Source organism: Centropristis striata, chromosome 6 (assembly GCF_030273125.1).
Source record: "Centropristis striata isolate RG_2023a ecotype Rhode Island chromosome 6, C.striata_1.0, whole genome shotgun sequence".
Lineage (NCBI taxonomy): Eukaryota > Metazoa > Chordata > Actinopteri > Perciformes > Serranidae > Centropristis > Centropristis striata.
This window is the reverse complement of record NC_081522.1, coordinates 24,831,843-24,852,316: the sequence shown is the minus strand read 5'-3', so window position 1 is coordinate 24,852,316 and position 20,474 is coordinate 24,831,843. Positions and strand designations below refer to the sequence as shown.

Below are 20,474 nucleotides of genomic sequence, written 5' to 3'. Positions count from 1 at the left end.
AACTGGTATTCTAGTAGCATTGACTCCACCTCTGTTTAAACTATCGACTGTATGCAGTGTGTGTTAGTGTTAATGTGTGTGTTCAGCAGGTGTGGTGGCTGCTGCAGGTTGAAGTCGACACACTTTAAGAGTCGAAGATGGCTGAGTGACACTCAGCAGGACAGAAAAACAACAAAACACAGGAAAAAAAGCAGACTGAACAAAAAAGGAAGAAATGATATTTAAATATAAGGGCGGAAACTCTCATCGTTACTCTCAGGTACTTTTTGTTTACTCTTTTTTTACTTTCTTATCTGCTTGTGTGTCTGTAAAGGAAATAGTTAAATGTTGTTTTCTTGGTGTCTGTTTTTTTTGTTTGTGTGTGTTGATGTGGAAACTGGTTCTGGTTGTTTGAACTGCAGCAACTTGTTTTTTCGTAGTGGTTTAATCCCAAAAAAGACAACATCCACTTTCACTGGTCTGTCAGTCTTTCTTTAGCCATCAACCTTCTCACTTGTTCCAGCTTTTTCAAATGTTTCCCTCCTCCATTTCCTTCCTTTTCTTTCTTTCTTTTTTCCTGAATTATATCATCTTCCCTTCTGTCTTCTCTGTCTTCCAGTTATTTGTCTTTCCCAGTTATTTGTCTTTCCTAACTTCCTTTTTCTTTCCTTCTCTCCTCTCATGTAATACATTTACACCCCCCACCCCACCCCACCCACACACACATTGTGTATGTGAGAGATAAAATTTAATTGTGTGAGAGGTAAAACTGTGAATGTGAGAGGTAAAATTATGAATTTTAGAGGTGAAATTGTGAATGTGAGAGGTAAAACTGTGAATGCGAGAGGTAAAACTGTGAATGTGAGAGGTAAAACGGTGAATGTGAGAGGTAAAACTATGAATGTGAGAGGTAAAACTGTGTATTGTTTAAATTTTTTATACAGTTTCGCCTGGAAGACACTCATAATTTGCACTAGTGTTTACACATGAGTGATTGTAATTGTTGAGTAAACATCAAAAAGGTGTCTGAAAAGACAATTATTATTATCAAACAATGTAATGATTGGGTTTACATGCAACAGAAACCCCAGTGTAGAAATAAATGCTGTATTTTCTCCTCTACATTTTTAAAGCTTTAGTCCATTTAGAGTTTATACATTAAAAGTCTAGTCTGTTAGCATTAGAGATTATAAATTAAAAGAAAATATACATGCACTAATAAGTAATTAAAATCTGATCCACCTTTACAAGCAATTCGTCAATAATTATAATGCAAAATAATAAAAATAAATACATAATGCATTATCCTGGAATGAGCCTGAAAAATTACTACTTTTACTTTTTGTACTTTATTTTGATTTTAAACCTTTTTTCCTTTTACTATAATATTTTGAATGCAGGTAAATGAGTATACTCCTTAAAGTAGCAAAAGATCAGATTATTCCTTCTATCCCTCTCTGCCTTGTTGGTTGTTTGAGCAGACAGAGAGATGTTTGGACTCTGTTGTTGATGTTTTTTCGCTGCTGATTACAGTAAAAACCAGTTTGTATGGAGATGGAGGGAGGAGACATTTCCCTTTTCTGATTAAGCAGTTTGTTGTTTTCAGGAGAAAGTCTCTGTTGTACGTCACCTCCTTCCTCTTCACTCATTCTCCTGCTTTTTATTCTGAGCTGTTCAGACCAGAAACACATCAGCCGGCGAGCAGACATGTCGACATTTCTGTAAAACTCATCATTAGTGAGTAAAATATAGTTTATTTATGAGGTGCTCAGTGGGTGTTTTGTCTTTTTGTCGATGCAGATTTAAAAGCTAATAAGTTGCATTTTGTTATAATTTCTTTGTTTTCAGGAGGATTTGATTATTTTTTTTAATGAATTTAATTTTGGGGGGTTTGAGTGCAACTTGGAGGATCTTCCTGCACTTTTCTGATTAACTGTTGATCCTTTTTTAAAGACAGCTTGCTGCTTTCTAGCTCCAGTTTGTGCCTCTTATGTAACAGTGTAAAGAGGAAATTGTCAGTTTCCCTAAAAGATAATTAACCAGTTTTGATTTTTTTAAAAACCCAGAAGATCATTAAGAAATACTTTAAAATACTTTCCTCAAAAGCTGATTTTTGTAAAAACAAAAACAAAAAAAACAATAAGAACACAGAGACTGGTGCAGTCAGGAGGAAACATTTATTTCCAAGATGTTGTCTGTTAAAGTTTTTGTCTTTGTCTGGATTTAAAGATATTCTCATGACGGGGTTTGTATGATTTCCTATGAAAACTTTTGAATCTTAATTTGTGTGATATCCTAACATATGTGACACGTTTTTTAATGCTCTAAACGGTTTGGTTTAGCCACCAAAAAAAACTTCTTTAAGGTTAGGAGAAAGAAAAGAGCTATATCTACATAAACTCAGACCTAGACATGTATGCCTTTTAACAATATGTTGAACAAAATTCATTGAATACCTTTTGAATTCCAGTGAATAACTTTTTAATAGGAAATGTAACACAGTGGAGGAAAAATATTCAGATCCTTTACTGTGATAAAAAATTGCCAAATTGTTTTATATATTCTAAATATATTATTAGATTATTTGTATTGATGCATTTATGTAAGAATTGTTTTCATTTTCTCAAGAAAGGGTTCATTTTTATCAACTTAATATACTGTTTACGGTTTAATCACTTTTAATTTATCAGGTTTTTATGTTAAATCTTGACCTGAAAAGTAACTAAAGCTGTCAGCTAAGTACAAAATTTGCCTTTAAAATGTAGTATAAAGGGGCATAAAATTGGAATACATAAGTGAAGTACAAGTACCTCAACATTGTACTTAAGTAAAGTACTTGAGTAGATGTACTTAGTTACAGTCCACCACTGATAATAGCCTGAATAAAGATTGTTTAAAGAAGTTTTATTTTGTTTAATATAGAGGATCATTTTCTCATTTTTCTTATAATTAGAGGACTTTTTCACCTGGTCTTTACTTCTTCAATGGGTGGCTTGAGTGTCAGGACTTGGTCTTAAAGTTAAGAATAGTATCAAGGCTTCTGAAGAAATATTTCTTCCAGACTTTATGAGAAGGATTCCTAACAGTGTCGAAGCTTTGTTGTTGTTATCAGACGGTGAATCAGACCGATGTTAATGTGCTACTGCTGTTTGTTCATGGTGGAGGCCTGAAGGTGGAGTTTCCACTCAGTCATGTTCAGAGTTGACGGCTCTGATGTTTGTTTGGTTTTAGACGTCACTGTTGTTGAGAAACCTCCAGGAAAACTCTGAGCAACACAGTGTGACAAAGAAGGCTTTTAGGATGGGAATTTTCACTACATTTCTTTGCCACCTTCTTCTTTCTAAGAGTAGAATAATAGCTACATTTTACAGACTTAAGATAATATTCAAGTAAGCAGCTGACAGGTGACAGTAAATTATAATCAATTAAGGTGTGAGATGCTGACATGATAAAAAGTTGGGGTTCAGTCTATTGACTCTAGTGTCTGACGCTACTACAGTAAAAATAAAAATACTCTGTAGTGAAATTAAAAATATCAGTTTAAAACTTTACTGAAGTAAAAATGGATGAGGCTAACAATGAATTATTAAAATCAAAATATATTTAAGCTCCCAAAATTGTCATTATGCAAAATGGATCTTTTCAGAACAATGTTTAAATTATATTAATGGATTATAATTATAGACGTGTTAATGTGTCCATCAGGTAAAAAGTGAAGCTCGTTTAAATTACTCTATATTCAGCTGGATAGCTTAATTTATATACAATAATACATTGTAATTAATAAGTTGCTTTTATTTTGTTAGTTATCAGATAAAACTAAAAAGTATAATATTTGGTTCCAAAGTGTTGTGAAGTAGAAGTATAACGTTGGTTAATGTGGAAAAACTCAATTGAAGTACATCAAAATTTCAGTTCAGTTCTTGACTAAATGTACCAAGATACATTCCAACACTGGGTTTTGTGGAAGAAGTACTCAAATACTTTAAGTAGAAATACCGCAGTGTAAAAAAGTACTTAATTCAAAATGTTACTTAAATAATATATATTATATTCATAATATATTTAAGGACTGTGTTGTATGTTAGAGACAGAGACAGGTCAGTAAGGTTTTGTGGTATTTTCGTTCCAGGTTGACTAGGTTTCATGCTGTTTTGTGGCCGTAAGGACTAATTGTAGACATTGTGTTAATCCTTAGAAGTCTAAGCATTCACATGACTTAACCCTTTGGAGTCTGGGGCTATTTTGTGGGTTTTGGACTCTTTTTCATTCTGCCTGTATAAACCACTCAAAAGGTTTACCATGCCATGTTGGTATCATTGTTTTCAAGACATCCTCACCTATATGACCTGATTATTTTTTTCATTTTTCTTTCTTTTTTTATTTTGAACACAAAAAAAACACACACACAAATTTACAAAAAACACACATTAAAAAAAACTGACCTTCAAGGTTCATGTGTCCTCAATTGCCCGATCTGAGTCCTAATGGACTCAAACTTAACCCATGGCACTTAGTCTTGCTATGTTTCTTGACTTCATCCTTGCTTGTGTTGTATTACTTTCATTTGTACGTCGCTTTGGATAAAAGTGATTGTTGTGGTGAATTGCTGGTGTGTTGTGATGAATTGATGGCTTGTTTTAATGAATTGCTGGTGTGTTGTGTGAATTGCTGGTGTGTTGTGTGAATTGCTGGCATGTTGTGGTGAATTGCTGGTGTGTTGTGGTGAATTGCTGGTGTGTTGTGTGAATTGCTGGTGTGTTGTGGTGAATTGCTGGTGTGTTGTGTGAATTGCTGGTGTGTTGTGGTGAATTGCTGGTGTGTTGTGTGAATTGCTGGCGTGTTGTGGTGAATTGCTGGTGTGTTGTGGTGAATTGCTGGTGTGTTGTGGTGAATTGCTGGTGTGTTGTGGTGAATTGCTGGCGTGTTGTGGTGAATTGCTGGCGTGTTGTGGTGAATTGCTGGTGTGTTGTGGTGAATTGCTGGCGTTACATGACATGTTTTTCATTTATTTGTGTATAAAGCTGCTGCGTCAGACTCTTTTCTATCCTCTTGCTCCCGCAGCTCTTCTCTCCATCCCCCTCATCATGCCGTCCATAAACCATACATCAAATTCATCTCATCCGTCACCTCATGCGACTCCTCACGCCACCACTACCCTGCCCCCTCTCCTCACCACCCATATCCACACTAACACCACCCTCAACCCGGCAGCCGCCGCCGTCTCCCACTGGATCAACAGCATTCTGGACAAGATCCCCCGTGAGTAACCTTTACAAAACAGTCTTTTTATAAGAAAATAATTTAGGATTTAAATGTTTCCTCCACCACTGCATTTGAGTTGGATAATAAATATCACATCTCGTCTCCTGCAGTGCCTCGATGGGCGATTTACACCATTTTTGCGGTCGGCATTCTGCTGATTCTTCTCTGTTGTCTGTGCATCTGCGTCAAGTGCTGCTGCAAAGGGGACAAGAAGAAGCGGCAGAAGAATAAGAAGGAGAATATCGACCTCAATGGGGTGAACGGGAAAACCACTACAGCTCTGGTGAGTGACAGCGCCCTCCGGAGGCGAATTATCACCTAAAAAACGTTAATTACAACTTGAAAAGTATGAGTATCATCAGATTAATCTGCAGTTCCCCTCAGGTGACATTAAGACATCGTTGCTCTGTAACTAGTGTGAGGTCTTGCAATTTATCGTTACCTATAAATTAAAAAAGTATGGAGTTAAATCTGATGGTTCTAATCGACCCCTAAAAAGGTTTGTACCTGATCTGACCTGGATGTGTTTTCTCTGCTCCGGCAGGTTCAGCCAGACGTGTCGGATGTGGACTACGGCTCGACCAAACAGCGGAGAGGAAAGCTGCTCTACTCTCTGGAGTACAACGCTGCTCAGTCTGAGGTGATTTAACCATTCGTTGACACGTTGACCCATTCTGAAGGTTAAATCTGTGTTATCAGATGTTTTTATCCTCATAGGTAAGTCCTAGTAGGAGCCTCCTCCACCTTAAGTAGGTCCAGAAGGTTGTTATCTGCTCATTGAATGATCATTAAATCGGCTACACTAAGCAGTTTAGTTCAAAAGAATCACGGTTTGAATTTAATACCTACAAGAGGTAAACATAATGTAATGTAATAAACATTGACTCACTAGCAGTGTTTACATTAAAGTTGAAACAAATTTTGAAGAGAATTTTGAAATGTCGCATTGAAGAAATGGGATATGGATGTTTCCACCAACTGGTTTAGAGCAAATAAACAGAGCTGCGTTAACGTACTTTGGTCAGAAGATGGCAGTGTACTGTGTTGCTGTAGGCTAATCCATCAGTAAACAGGAGAGGAAGAAAAGAGAAAACAAGAACAAAAAAGAGGTCCCACTAGAGAGAAGTCTTTAGGAATTTGATCCAACTGGGAAACTTATAATTGTTCTTTCATGTCAGAGGAAACAACTGATCAGTCACGTGAGTTAATTATTAATAATTCGGAAAAATCCTTTCCATGTCCCCTTTAGCGCATTAACTTTTTTTCCAAAAAGACAAAAAAAAAATACCTCAAGCTGGCGTAAAAACTTTTATTTGCAAAGCTTTATCGAATTTTGGTGTTTCCATCAAGCTTTTTTTCTTCAGCAAATCTTGAAAATGCGCAGAGAAATTTATTGATGGAAAAACTACTGTGTGACAGAAAAAAATCGTTTTTATCTCATTTACAGGGCAAATATGTGCATTTTTGTGTTTGAGACGCTTTTCAGAAGTTGCTAAAAGAAAAAAAAGAAAAAATGATTAAAGTTTTTTAAATGTGTCTGAAAAGTTGCAAAATCTTGTTACATCAGACTTCACACAGCTCCCTCTACAGACTATTGACATTAGTTCCTGTTTGTAACTGTACTGTCTGTGCTTACAGCTCACAGTTGGGATCAAACAAGCTGACAGCCTAAAGGCCATGGACCTGGGAGGAACTTCGGACCCGTATGTTAAAGTCTACCTCCTCCCAGACAAATCTAAAACCGTTGAGACCAAAGTATTCAGAAGCACGCTGAACCCAGCCTTCAACGAACATTTTAAGTTCCAGGTATGAGTTGTTGTGATAAGTCTCCTAAGTCTCTGCCTTGTTTGATTTCAGTTTAAAGCGAAACCGGGTTTGTTTGCTTGGTCATCTGTTCCCCAGATATCCAAGTCTTCCCTCCTGAAGTCGACGGTAGTGATGAAGGTTTTTGACTTCAACAGATTTACCAAACACGACATCATCGGTGAGCTCAGGGTGCAGCTCTGCAACGTTGACTGGAACCACGTCATCGAGGAGTGGCAGGATCTCGCAGAGCCTGCAAAGTTTGAGGTTTTTACTGTTCCCTTTTTCACACTATAGCGAGTTACAGCAGCGAGTTACAGCAGCTAGAAAGATAAGATATTCCTTAATGATCTATCTATATATATATATATCTCTATATCTCTATATATATAGATATATATATATATCTATATATATATATCTATATATCTATCTATATATATCTCTATATCTATATCTATCTATATATATATAGCTGTTTGATTTGTAGTTGTGTTTTACAAAAAAACACAACTACAGAAAGAAAATAGATCTGAAGGGTTTACAATGAATGTTTTTTATTTTTCAGTTTCTAGGTTGGGAAATGGAGCGACGAGTTTGGAAACGGGCTAAAAATAGTTTCTATGGTGCTGTTTAACAACCCCACAGTCTTTTATTACAAAAAAAACACAACCAATAGAAATGACTGAACTTTATCGTAAAAAATTTAAGGCTTTATTATTTTACAAATAAAATCAAAGCCTCACTGTTTATATGTGAGTTTGTCAGTGGAGCTAAAGTCAGTTATCTTCTGTAGAGATATCTGTTTTATTTTTCAATTAAACCTCTCCATAGAGAGAAATATATATTCTTTTTTGTTGAATTGTTTGATGATCTTTGCTGTAAAGATGTCTGTGTGCTGCAGGAAGAAAACCTGGGCGAGATCTGCTTCTCCCTGCGTTATGTTCCCACCGCCAGCAAACTGACAGTGGTGATCCTGGAGGCCAAAAACCTGAAGAGCATGGACATTGGAGGAAGTTCAGGTCAGACTGACACAAGATCTCAAAATTGAAATCATTCAGCTAAACAAAAGATGTCCCAACAGTTAGGTCAGGGTTGTCATCAGTCAGAGGGCAATAATGAACTAGTTTTTACTATATTAGAATGTAAAAATTTCATCTAATGAGGTTACACACACAGACATAGAGACAAAATAAACATCATGTTGTATTAAAGAAGACTTAAGATTGAGACCAGAAAAGCATTATGAGAATGTTTCCTGAGGTAATAAATCAAGTGAGAAACAGGGTAATTTTTAAATTGACTTAAATACAGTTCTTTCTGTAACCGGGAGAGTTGCCCCCTGCTGGCCATCGGATAGAATGCAAGTTGAAGACACTTGGCCTTGCCCTCCTTCTTCCATTGTTGAATTGTTTTAATTAATTTGTTTAGTAAATGTAACATTAACAATCTTCTAAAGTTGAAGCTTAATGCAACAAACTAGACAACAACATGTTAGTGTGTGAGGAGAAGTCTCAGTAGCCAAACCAGGTAATTCATCACCGGCCACACCTGGTTACCATTAAAATCATAAATCATTTATTTTTTGTGCAATCTATGGAACATCAATCGAACTGGTGATGGGTTGACTTAATTTGATATCTAAAAAAAAATGTAATTTTGTAATTGTTCAATTCAGGGAATATTAATCAAGCTGGTGTTGGTTTTTTAATTTTCAATAATCTGTTTTTTTTTGCAAATTAACTCTTAATTTTTGCTGTCGGTGGTGGTTATGTTGGAGGTCCAACAGTGGTGGATTACAGCAAAGACAAATCTTTACTTTCTCCAACCAGATTTTTTTAAAAATGTTTTTAATTTTATATCTTCAAAACCTTTCAGGTAACATATTTAAATTAAATTCAAATAAAAGTCTGGCCAGTGATCAAAGATTAATCATACATTTGGTGAAAATCCCCCAAATATTTTCAATTAATTCAACACTGCAACATTTTTGATCATTTTTATACATATTTTAATATGTATTTTCTGTTTTCCATTGTAGTTTCAGACACTCCTCAGAGAAGTAAAGACATATTTCACCTTTTTTTAATTAAAGAAAAAATCAATTTTTCTTTGCTCCCACTTTATGTGCATCAATTTAACTTGTGGCTGGTGTTTATAGATCCTTATGTGAAAGTGCAGCTGGCTCTGGACAAAAGAAAGTGGAAGAAGAGGAAGACGTCCATTAAGAAGAAGACGCTGAACCCTTATTACAACGAGTCGTTCACCTTTGACGTCACATTTGAACAAATCCAGGTGAGAAATGCAACCTGACACATACTGGATTTAAATTTCGATTAAATTACTTAATCTTCGTGTTTTGAATAAACACATGTAACCTTACGGATTGATCTAACACACAGGGGCTTCAATTAAGGAGGCCACAACAGTCAGTGTGGGTCAAACACATGCCATTTATTTTACAATAACTAAAACTCTAAAAACAGTCAAGAAAAGGCAAGAGGACAGACAGTCATATCACGGCTGGGAAACCCACCACCCACTGCCTAGGACACTGGGAGTATACTAGATATTCAAAAGAAATATAAACCCAACACACTTCAAATAAAAACACCACACTAATTCAATGTGCAACCACAAACCATATCACCATCTAAAGTGAAAGACAGAACGTTAAAATCCTAAAACTAAGCAACTCAAATCTAAAATAAAAACAATAAAATCTATATGGCTAAAATATAAAATACTAAAATAAAATAAATGGCAGTCAGTGCTATGCCTAAGAACAAACAAAGCACTGTTAGTTTGTGGGACATATAGTACAAGGTTTAAATGCTGATATTTTGCATACCTCTGCACTTTAAGACAGTCAGTGTTTCAGTCCTACAAACAAATGACAGACCCACAATTAGAATCATTAAAATACAAATACCTCAGGGTGCATGCACCCCTACATTACACTTATAAATAAAATGCTATCCTGATTCTAAAACAATGCTAAAAAACCCAAAAGTCCACCTTACCACAGAACAGAGAGTCACCAGTCACAGCCATGTGCACATACAAAGGATTTCCAGAGAGTGACTGTGATAGTCACACCTGCTGTTAATCAGCCTCTCCTCCAGCTCCTCCTCTGATTGGTCTCTGCTGCTTCCTGGTGACCTACTGCTACACACATTACATAGTTGATTTTTTAAATAAGAATCTATTTAGTGAAGAGACTCAGATATGTGCAAGTAAAACATTTTAACTGGTATTGTTTCACAATAAAAGCCACCCCGTGTTCACCAGTTAAATGCTTTAATGTGAAACAGCATCAGGAAATGTTGTCCTTGCATATTTAATGTTTTATCTTAATAACTTATTTGCTTGTAAATGTGCACTTATTTTGAATGAAATACCTGCAAGCTTTTCAAAGACACGCCTTTTACCCCCAATCACGATACTATTATAGACCGACCTGTGGCTTGTTCCCAACAGTTGTTTTTAGAACGTTCCAGCATTTTCCCAGTCTTTTCTTCCCCCTGCCTGCATTTCATGTCTTTTTTGTCATTTCTTTTGTCTTTATGCAGTGCTTTTGTGCCTTTTTAGTAGTTTTTGTGTCTCTTTTTAGTTATTCTGTATTTTTTGTTGTAGTTTGTGTCTTTTTTTTCCATTGTTTTTATTGCAGTTTTTGTTTCCATTCAACAAAACAAACATTGTCTACAAAACTAGACACACAACAAAACAAACAAAACATGACAAACATGACTTACATAAGAGATGAACATATGGCATTATACACAAGGTGGTGGATCAGTCTTACATTACACAAATGTTGTTCAAGTGCACCTCAGTCCTTTTCATAGAGTGGAGGAAAGGCCCGGTCCGATATAGTCCAAAAATGGGCGCCACACTGTAGAATTAATCTACACTGTGATGTATGACGTTGGTAAAATATTCTAAAGGGATCAGATCAACACACTGCAGAAGGATATTTTTCCTAGCTGCAAACGTTAGAATATTATACAATCTTTTGTTGACTGCTGTTTTCAAATAGTCACTTGGAAGACCTAGAATCAGGAAAATGGGGTTAATTTCTATATCAATATGAAAAATTCTCATGACAAGACCAGAAACAATGAGTTAAAGTTCCCACTTCAGCTTTACACTTGAGACACAGAGGGGAGAAAGCGCGGTTGAAGAAACGTCTGCAGTGAGGGGATATATGTAATCTGTGTAAAAAGTTATATTGCTCTTATCCGAGTGCAAATTAAAATTTAGTCACAGACACCTCTGACCTCCTGCGCATCAGTAGTAGAAAAGCCATTAAGTACATGGTAAAATGAACTCAAAGACACTTTCAATTGTTGTTGTTGTTGTTGTTTTGAGACTGTCGCTAAGCGACTAGCAACGATCGGAAAAATAAGTCACCTCCAGAGTCTCGTAAATCCCTCTGGGGGCTTTTTTCTAATGGAGACTGGGGTTGTCAGGATAATTACATTTAACAGAAATATTTTTATTAACAAGAAAAATGCAACATGTAAAAATGAACAGAACCACAGGTTAAATATTTATAATAAAAAACAGTTGTGCAAAAAGAAACTGCAACTATGATAACAAGCTTCAGATACTCGATACTTTTGAAAATGAGTATTGTATCCGGATACAACGGTTTAGTATTGATACTTTTTTGAGTATCGATACTTTTGACAACCCTGATGGAGACAGGCAGAGTGAGAGTACATTTGAGAGGGCGTGGCCTGAGACTTTCCCAGCAGCCACTTTTTACCCCAATGGAAACACGCCTCTTATGATAGTGTTATGTCTCTTTATAATAATTCTGCGTCCTTGTTCGGTCATGATATGTCTTTTTTGGTCATGTTGTGTCTCTTTGTAATCATTTTGAGTCTTCTTTTAGTCATTATGTTTTTTTTTGGTAGTTTAATGTCTCTTTTTTGTATTGTTTTTTTTCCCCCATTTTGTCCCTTTTTGGATATTTTATTTCTTTGTAGTCATTTTTTTGTCTCAACGTTATTTTAATGTATTGCAGGCATCAAATTCAGAGTGAGTGTATATTTACACAACAACGCTTATCAGTTTGAACATTTAATATATTCTATGCACAATTTTCAGTTGAACAATTGTAATGAATTCATTTACATTTTAGACAAAATCCCAACTTTATGGAAGTTTATGTTGTAAATGTGATAAAAACATAGTCCCATGGTTACATGACACTTGAAGAAAAGCTGAATTATTGCCTTAATCCGACTATAACTGGACAACTGAAGTGCATGTGAACGTGTTAGTCCGACTATTGTTGGAGTTCTCCAACTCTGATTAGGACACCCGGATAATGCGATTGGAGTGCGATTTTTGCTGGCATATATGACAAGACAACGCATGTGCTCCATCCGCATGCTCCACATGCCCCACCCCCCGTGCTGACGTATGACCCCGGAACAAAAACATTCAAGAAAGCCAGGAGAAGAGAAGATCCACCAGAACAACAACATGGAAGCTCTGAGGAATGCTCATTTTTGGACAGACGACAAGGCTGTGCTCATGCTAACCTTACTGACGGAGTGTCTGCCCCTTCTTGTTGTTCGAAAATGCCGACCTTTCTCTACTTGTTCATTATGACATAATGGGTCAACTGGAAAGGGGGCCGTATTAACTAGTGGTTGACCGATACGGGTTTTTTAAGGCCGATACCGATTATTTTGACATCCGTCTTAACCGATCCCCGATAAGTGCTGCCGATTTTTTTGGGCTGATTCTTGAAGCCGATATTGCCCTTTCTCCCTCCATTTACATGATAAAAATGACACAATGAAAACAAATGTTACACAAGTCTCAATTTAAACAAATAAGAAACATTTATTAACAAAACAAACAAAACATATTAACAGTTGGATATCAAACAATGTGTATGTTGTTCTAGGCCTGGAAGTGGTGGCGCCTCAGATGATCCACATATTTGATGTGTTTTTCTTTTTTCTGGTATCAGCAGCAGCTCACCAGAGAATGGCTGATGTTGCACCGAGCCTATCTCTAGTATTAACCCGCTGAAACGACGCATATCACCACCCAGTGTTGAGGAGGAGGACACGTTCCCGTCAGTTATTCCATTTTCTCAGTTGCATGTAAACTGGGAGAAGGACAGAAGTCAGATTAGAAGACAAAATCGAATTTTAAGCATAGCTCGATTAAACTGTGTATGTAAACACACTGAGTATGGTCATGTACCACTGCTGTCATCCACAGAGGGTGAACCTGGTGATCTCCGTGTGGGACCACGACGCCGTGACCCGAAACGACGCCATGGGGAAGATCTTCCTGGGCTGCGACGCCTCAGGGAACCAGCTGCGGCACTGGGCTGACATGTTGTCCAACCCGCGGCGGCCGGTCGCTCAGTGGCACAACCTGCTGTTGGCCCAGCAGGTGAACTCCACCCTGACCCTGAAGAAGAAGATCCCCCTCCAGCACAAACTGCCCTTCTGATGGCAACAAACTGCATCATTACGAGGACGTTTAAATTATCATTTTCTCCTAAACCTTGATGATTGCTTTGTATTTCACATTAATAATTATATTTTAGTATACATTTAAGTTCTAAATCATATTTTAATGTCCAACCTGAGCACTTGTCCTGTGAGAACTGTATCACACAGAAAACATTTCATCCCTTTAAACTTGTGTTAAATTGTGATAATGTGTTTAATATCAGGATATCTTCTTACACAATCAGGCTGTTGGCAAAGTGACGATTGTTTGCATAGGATTTGAAGTACTTTGACAAGCTACAACTTAATATATTACAACAAAAAAAACACATTTTTAAAAATTGTTATTATTGGAATTTTTGTAATGATATTTCCCATTAAAAGAAAAAAACATTTTTTAATTTAACTAAATTACCTCTCTGTCTGTTCACGCTTATTTCTCGACCTGCTGCTCAGTCGGTGTATCTAAGCACATTTATTTAAAAACTGTACTTTATTTCAAATTTGAGGTGCTTGTACTTGACTTGAGTATTTCTATTTTATGCAAGTTTTAGACTTTCAGACATGGAAAGGATTTTTTATTTTCAGCTGTACACAAAATAAATATCAGCATTTTGGACTTTAAAGTGATACTGAAGTGCCCCATGTGGACAAAAGAGCGAGGTGAATCACTGAACTCGTCATAAACTCTTGTCAGTTTATGAATTCTGTGGTCATTTTGTGACTTTTTGGTAGTGTTGTGTCTGTTTTGGGGTCGTTTAAGGGTCATTCTGTGTCTTTTTGTGGTCAAATTGTGTTTCTTTGGTAGTTTTGTGTGTGTGTATGTTTTAAAAAATATATATATATTTTATGTCTTTTTGTCGTTGTTTTTAGGTCATTTTGTGTCTTGTGGTCATTTTGTGTCTATTTTGGTCTTTTTGTGTTTTTTAGTAGTTTTCTGTCGTTTTTGATAGTTTTGTGTCTCTTTTTAGTCATTTTGTTTTCTTTTTTGGCAAACAACTGTCTTTCTTTCTGATCATTTTGTGACTTTTTGGTGGTTTTGTGTGCACCTTTTTAGTCATATTGTATCTTTTTGTTTCATCATTTTGTGTTTTTATTGTTGTTTAATGTCTTATGTCATGTCTTTTTTGATAGTTTTGTGCCTCTTCGTAGTCTTTTTGTAGCTATTTTTGGTCTTTCTTTCGGGACATTTTGTGATTTTTTTATAATGTTTTTTTGTCTCTTTTTAGGCGTTTTATATCTTTTTTTGTATAATTTTATGTCGTCATTTTTTTGTATTTTTTTAAATAGCTTTTTTGCCTCTTTTTGGGTCATTTTGTGTCTCTTTTGGTCAATTTGTATTTTTTTGTAGTCGTTGTAGCTGTTTAGTTCCTGGTAAGCAACGGTTATTGTACACTGCTTCGTTAGGGCCAACAGCGCGCTGAAGTTAGGAGCTCTGCGTTTGCTGATTTTCCCCAGATACATGGAGGTTTTAAATTAAGATCAGAAACCAATCAAGCTGAGTTCAGCAGGTGTGTGTTCCTGCTGCTTCAGGCCTCCAGAGATCAGACTCATTAAACACTTCCTGAGCTACTTACTGTCTGCACCTGGTGCTGACATGTGATCTCATCTTACCTGGAAAGGAAATAACCGTGGTCACAGGAGTCACTCACAATACTAACTGTTGTACTTCCCTGCAACACTTTTCACTCTTTGAAATTAGAAATATATATGACATTGACCAACATTTTTTCAAGACAAACCAGAAACAAAAACAAAAGATGAACCTTTATTGACATTAAGGCAGATTTTAAAAACGAAAAATATTTTTCAAGATTTATATTACATTACATTACATGTCATTTAACTGATGCTTTTGTCCAAAGTGACTTACAATAAGTGCATTTAACCTGAAGGTACTAGACTTAGACCACAGGAATCAAGTAAGTACATAACTTTAAGAGCCAACACATTGCTACAGGAGTGCTTTATGTTAAAGAAGAGACGAAGAGAAAAGAAGAAGAGCATTTTTTTTTTAATATGTTAGGTGACCATGACTTAACCGAGGTATTGTTGGAAGAGGTAGGTCTTCAGCCTGCGGTGGAAGATGTCTAGGCTGTCTGATGTTGATGGGGTGCTCGTTCCACCATTTGGGAGCCAGGACAGAGCTGATACAGAACCCCTCCAAGTTACACGAAAGGTTCGGTCCTTGAGAATCCTTGAGGATCTGGTGATCCACAGTGTCAAAAGCCACAGAAAGGTCAAGTAGAACCACCACAGGTGAGAGAGAAGCTGCTTTCGCCTTGTGAAGCTGTTCAGTCACAGCGGGAAGGGCAGTCTCTGTTGAGTAGCCCTTCTTAAAACCACACTGGTGGGGGTCAAGGAGCTTGTTCCCATGCAGATAGGAGGATAGTTGATTAAAGACAGACCGTTCCAGAGTTTTGGAGAGGAATGGCAGGAGAGAGACAGGTCTGTAGTCTTTTTTGACTACAGTATAGTGTCTATAGTATAGTGTCTTTTTTGTCATTTTATATATTTTAGTCATTTTGTATACTTTTGTAGTTTTTTTGATAGTTTTGAGTCTCTTTAAAAAAAAATGGTTTTAGTAATTGTGTGTCTTTTGCAGTAGATTTGTCTTTTTTATAAATTAAAAAAAATAATCTCTTTTTTCAGTTATTTTGTGTATTTTGGTCATTTTGTGCCTTTTTTGATAGCGCTGTTATTTTATTCAATTGTTTTTGGTAAATTTGTGTCCTTTTGTATTCATTTTGTGTCTGTTTTTAGTAATTTAGTGCCTTCTGCAGTTGATTTGTGTCATGTAATGTTGTGCCTTTTTGGGTCATTTTGTAGTTGTTTTGTGTCTTTTTATGGTATTTTTGTGTCTTTTTTGATCATTTTGTATCTCTTTTTGGCCAGTTTGTGTTTTTTGTGGTAATTTAATGTGATTTTGTTGTCATTTTGTGTTTTTTTTTTTGTGTCTCTTTCAGGGATTTCATTTGATTTCATTCATATGAGTATAAGTAATTTAATTTAGCTAATAATCTGTTCCGAGGCTGTTGAGGAGGCTGAATGTGTCCTTAGACATGGCCTTCACTGTCGGTGTTATCTCCTGTGAATTTCCCTGCCTGCTTATTGACAAAGGCAGCTAGATACACTCACACTTCATTATGGAGAGCAGTGACATCAGCGAGTCGGTGGGTTACCAGGATACCTGGAGAGAGGCAGCGTCCATCCAATTAGACACAAGAAGAAGAAAAAGAAACAGGCTCCAGATCAGCTGCCAGATTAATTGTTTTCAGACGGAGCTGCTGTTGCTTCAGTCGGTCTGCTGACACTCTGAGAAACAGCTGGAAAACTACAACACACACAGTGAGTGTATTTAACACGCTGATGATGAGGTTATATTAAATGTGTCTAAGCTTTTTAAGATGAATGTGTGACCTGTATGTCAAATGATTTCTTCATGTAACCTTTATGTAACACGCTTTTTAACTTAAATGTTACTGTATTTTATTTAGATTAGACTTTGGATTTAAAGGAAATGGCTTTTGTAAATAGGGCGAAGTCAGGTAAAATTAAACAAGTAAGGTTTCACATCTTGGGCTCTTTAAATATGATCAGTCAGTGAACAAATGTTATTGCATCGTTGCTACAAATATCCATTAAATCATCACTTTTGACTGGTTCCAGATAATGTGGATTGTTAGAGCAACGATAAAACAGGAAAACAAACTCATGGTCCCAGAACTTGGATAGGATGAAATGTGGCAGGTTGGTTGTCTTGTTGGTGCAGCCAAAACAATAAGGGTGTAGGGTATAGATTTGTGTTCATCTGTTCCCCTGGCTAGCTTATTATATGCATTATATTTTAATAAGTCACACTCTCTAAATGTTAGTTGTTATTGTTGGAGGTAATAATTATTAATTCTAAAAATTGTAGATAATGTTTATAGACGGGTACAAACATACATACACATTAGGGAAAAAAAGCAAAAACAAAACTTTAAATAAAAATAAATACATTTACATTTTTCAATGCCAGAATTTGTGTCATATGCGTCAAATTGTAATAGTTAAAATAACTTAGAGGTCTGAATACCTTTTTTAGTTTGAAACATTAGATGAGATGGTCCTATATTGTATACATTTTCAAATAAAATGCAGGGAAGTTGGCATGGTTCCTGACCATGTTTTTCCTTATAAATATGGATTTTTTTATTTTTATAATTTTATATTTTTAAATTAATAGTTGTATGATATATTATTTTCAAACTAATCTTGACTTAAATATAGCATCATATTAAACATATTTATTTCGAACTGAATTTTACATTTCAGTATTATTATTTGTATAATATTCTTCAAATTTGCTTGAAACATAAGAGATGTTAGTTTTGGTTCAGCTCAGTTGAAACTGGATTCATTGAGAAGCTAACTAGCTCCGCTCTTCTGGAAGATGCCCGTGATCATATCAAGGGACTTTTAATTTTGATTTTAGCCTTCAAGGTGGTTTTCCTCTCAATAAGTGCATACAAATCGTTCTCTCTTTAACTGTAATTCACAACCCATGCCTAAGAAAATTTCATTAACTTATTCACACCAGCTGTCGAAGTGCTATAAAGAGTAAATGATGCTTAACACAACCTGAAAGGCTGAGCTCAGGGCAAAAATGAGCTAGATAGAGAGCAGAGATGGGCTGAGACCCCTTGTTTTGTTATCCCCTGTAAATTACCATAACACACTTTTAATGGATGAAGTTAAACTGCTTTTTTGAGGTCATTTTGTCATTGTTTTGTGTCTTTTTATATATATAGTTTTGTGTCTCTTTTTTGTCATTTTATATATTTTTAGTCATTTTGTGTACTTTTGTAGACTTTTTTTGATAGTCTCTTTTTAGTAATTTTGTGGGGGTTTTGGTAATTGTGTGTCTTTTGCAATAGATTTGTCTTTTTTATACATTTTTTAAAAATCTTTTTTTCAGTAATTTTGTGTCTTTTGGTCGTTTTGTGTCTTTTTTGATAGTTCTGTTATTTTATTCAATTTTTTGGATAATTATTTTTTTTATATTTGTAGTCATTTTGTGTCTCTTATTAGTAATTTTGTGCCTTTTGCGTTTGATTTGTTTTATATTTGTGTCTCTAGTAATGCTGAGACTTTTTGAGCCATTTTGTAGTTGTTTTGTGTCTTTTTTTTTTTAATGGTATTTTTGTGTCACTAGCTGTCGAAGCGTTAGAACATGGGTCTCAATCTCGCGGCCCGCGGGCCAATTGCGGCCCTCGTGACGATATTTTGTGGGCCCCTATCTTTGTTATGAAAGTTTAATGTTAGTGCGGCCCGTGAGTTTTATATGAATGGCACTTCATTTTGTGTGTGGAAGGTCCCTTTAATTACTGTTTCAGGAGAGCCCTTCCCTGGGAGGAAAAGTAGCTCAGTCTTTCCCGGGTTGAGCTTGAGGTGACATGAGGACATTGTAATTTTGCTTTTTGTGGTAATTCTTTGTCTTTTAAAAAAAAAAAAAAAATGTGTCTTTTTAAATAATTTTGTGTCCTTTTTGGTGATTCTGTGTCTTTCTTTGGTGATTTTGTGGTTTTTTTTTTTTTTTTTTTTGTAAATTTGTGCCTTTTTCGATAACTTTGTCTTTTTTTTTTTTTTGTAATTTTGTGTCTTTTTTTTGGTCATTTTTTTTGTCTTTTTTGATCATTTTATGTAATTTTTGGTAATTTTGTGTCTTTTTTGGGTCATTTTGATACTGCCTCCAGCGGCCCCCTGGTAATTTTAATTTGAGACCCCTGTGTTAGAAACTGTAAATGAGGCCTAACACAACCTGAAAGGCTGAGCTCAGGGGGAAAAAAGAGCTCACACTTTTAACCGCATTCGAGTCCGCGCGGCAGGGGGCTGGCTGCTGCTGGGCTGGTGAAGCCGTTTGTTAGCCGGCCATCTAGTCACCGGAGCTTTTGAAAAAACAAAAAAAACATTTTAGGCTCTTTGTCACCGACAGTTGCCGGTGTTGCAAAGCTGCTGGACGGCCACAAAATGCGGCGGTAGTTTGTGTTTAAGCTCAATGAGTTGCAGTGGCCGCAGAGGAGCAGCGGACAGCGGGTAGTGATGATAACCAGCGGCGGCTGGCAGAGCCGGTTCAGACCTCCATTGGGCCCTCGGCAAAACTCTGCTAAGGGCCCTCCTAACTGAACGCCACAATGATGATGCTTGCTGTGCACACGTGGTTATGTGACTAGTAGCCGAGGCTGCCTGTTCATCCCCTGTCTGTACTTGACAACGGTGGCTGTGCTGGACCTGTGCTGCTTGTACTGCCTGAGGCGGCTGCATTTTTTTTCTTTTTCACGTTCATTTATTGAACATATACAGCAGTAGTGTAGTAACAGAAGTAGCAGGGTAGACATTACATTGATAATATTTGAGAAACATCTAAATAATATAAAAATAAATGCATAAATAGAAAATGAAAATAATAACAATAGTAGTAAAATAATAATATTTATATATATATATATATATATATATATATATATATATATATATATATATATATATATAACACACACACACACACACACACACACACACACACACACACACACACACACATCCATATACAGATTGCCAGGGGTCACAAGCAAAGAAAAATGAAATTGAATCAAAAAGCCTGAGGCGGCTGCATCTGACTCATCTGTGCCGGTTGAAGGTGTAAATGGCTCATCTGTGTCTGTCCTCTGGCTCTGTCCCTTCACTGCTTACTGCTCACTGCTTACCAACTTAAGCATAGCACCTGTAAAATATAGATAAGGCTACTATTAATTCAGCTCCATCAAGTTGGCTGCACTTGTTTTACTTTCACATACTTCAAATGTAGGCGATTTAGATTATTATTATTATTATTATTATTATTATTATTATTATTATTAAGCCTATTTAGCACCATTGTCATAATATTTCACATTT

General features: G+C 36.1%; 2 protein-coding genes and 1 long non-coding RNA gene across 5 annotated transcripts in view; 2 read left to right on the top strand and 1 right to left on the bottom strand.

The window, feature by feature from the left end:
- Window positions 1–1,679: 1,679 nt before the first annotated feature.
- syt8 (synaptotagmin VIII) lies at window positions 1,680–14,826 on the top strand. Of its 2 annotated transcripts, XM_059335233.1 has the most exons (9): window positions 1,680–1,716; window positions 5,044–5,241; window positions 5,355–5,527; window positions 5,789–5,884; window positions 6,883–7,050; window positions 7,147–7,314; window positions 7,952–8,069; window positions 9,209–9,342; window positions 13,297–14,826. In XM_059335233.1, exons 2-9 carry the CDS (start codon window positions 5,067–5,069, stop codon window positions 13,531–13,533), a joined length of 1,269 nt encoding a protein of 422 aa, XP_059191216.1. In that variant the 5' UTR covers window positions 1,680–1,716; window positions 5,044–5,066; the 3' UTR covers window positions 13,534–14,826. The 2 variants fall into 2 exon arrangements, with proteins under 2 accessions (XP_059191216.1, XP_059191215.1); XM_059335232.1 differs by lacking the exon at window positions 1,680–1,716 and having other exon boundaries at window positions 4,896–5,241.
- On the bottom strand, window positions 6,594–10,168 carry LOC131973310 (uncharacterized). 2 transcript variants are annotated; one of them, XR_009394554.1, is made up of 4 exons: window positions 10,071–10,168; window positions 9,899–9,930; window positions 7,961–8,038; window positions 6,594–7,300 (listed from the first exon to the last, which is right to left on the bottom strand). It is a non-coding gene; the product is annotated as an uncharacterized LOC131973310 (long non-coding RNA). The 2 variants fall into 2 exon arrangements; XR_009394553.1 differs by lacking the exon at window positions 6,594–7,300 and having other exon boundaries at window positions 7,734–8,038.
- A 730-nt stretch (window positions 14,827–15,556) lies between the features above and the next one.
- Window positions 15,557–20,474, top strand: part of LOC131973284 (troponin I, fast skeletal muscle-like) — a 29,077-nt gene continuing 24,159 nt past the window's right edge. Inside the window, exon 1 of the mRNA XM_059335245.1 lies at window positions 15,557–16,883. The gene's annotated coding sequence lies outside the window, so the exon portion shown is untranslated. The remainder of the gene's footprint in view (window positions 16,884–20,474) is intronic.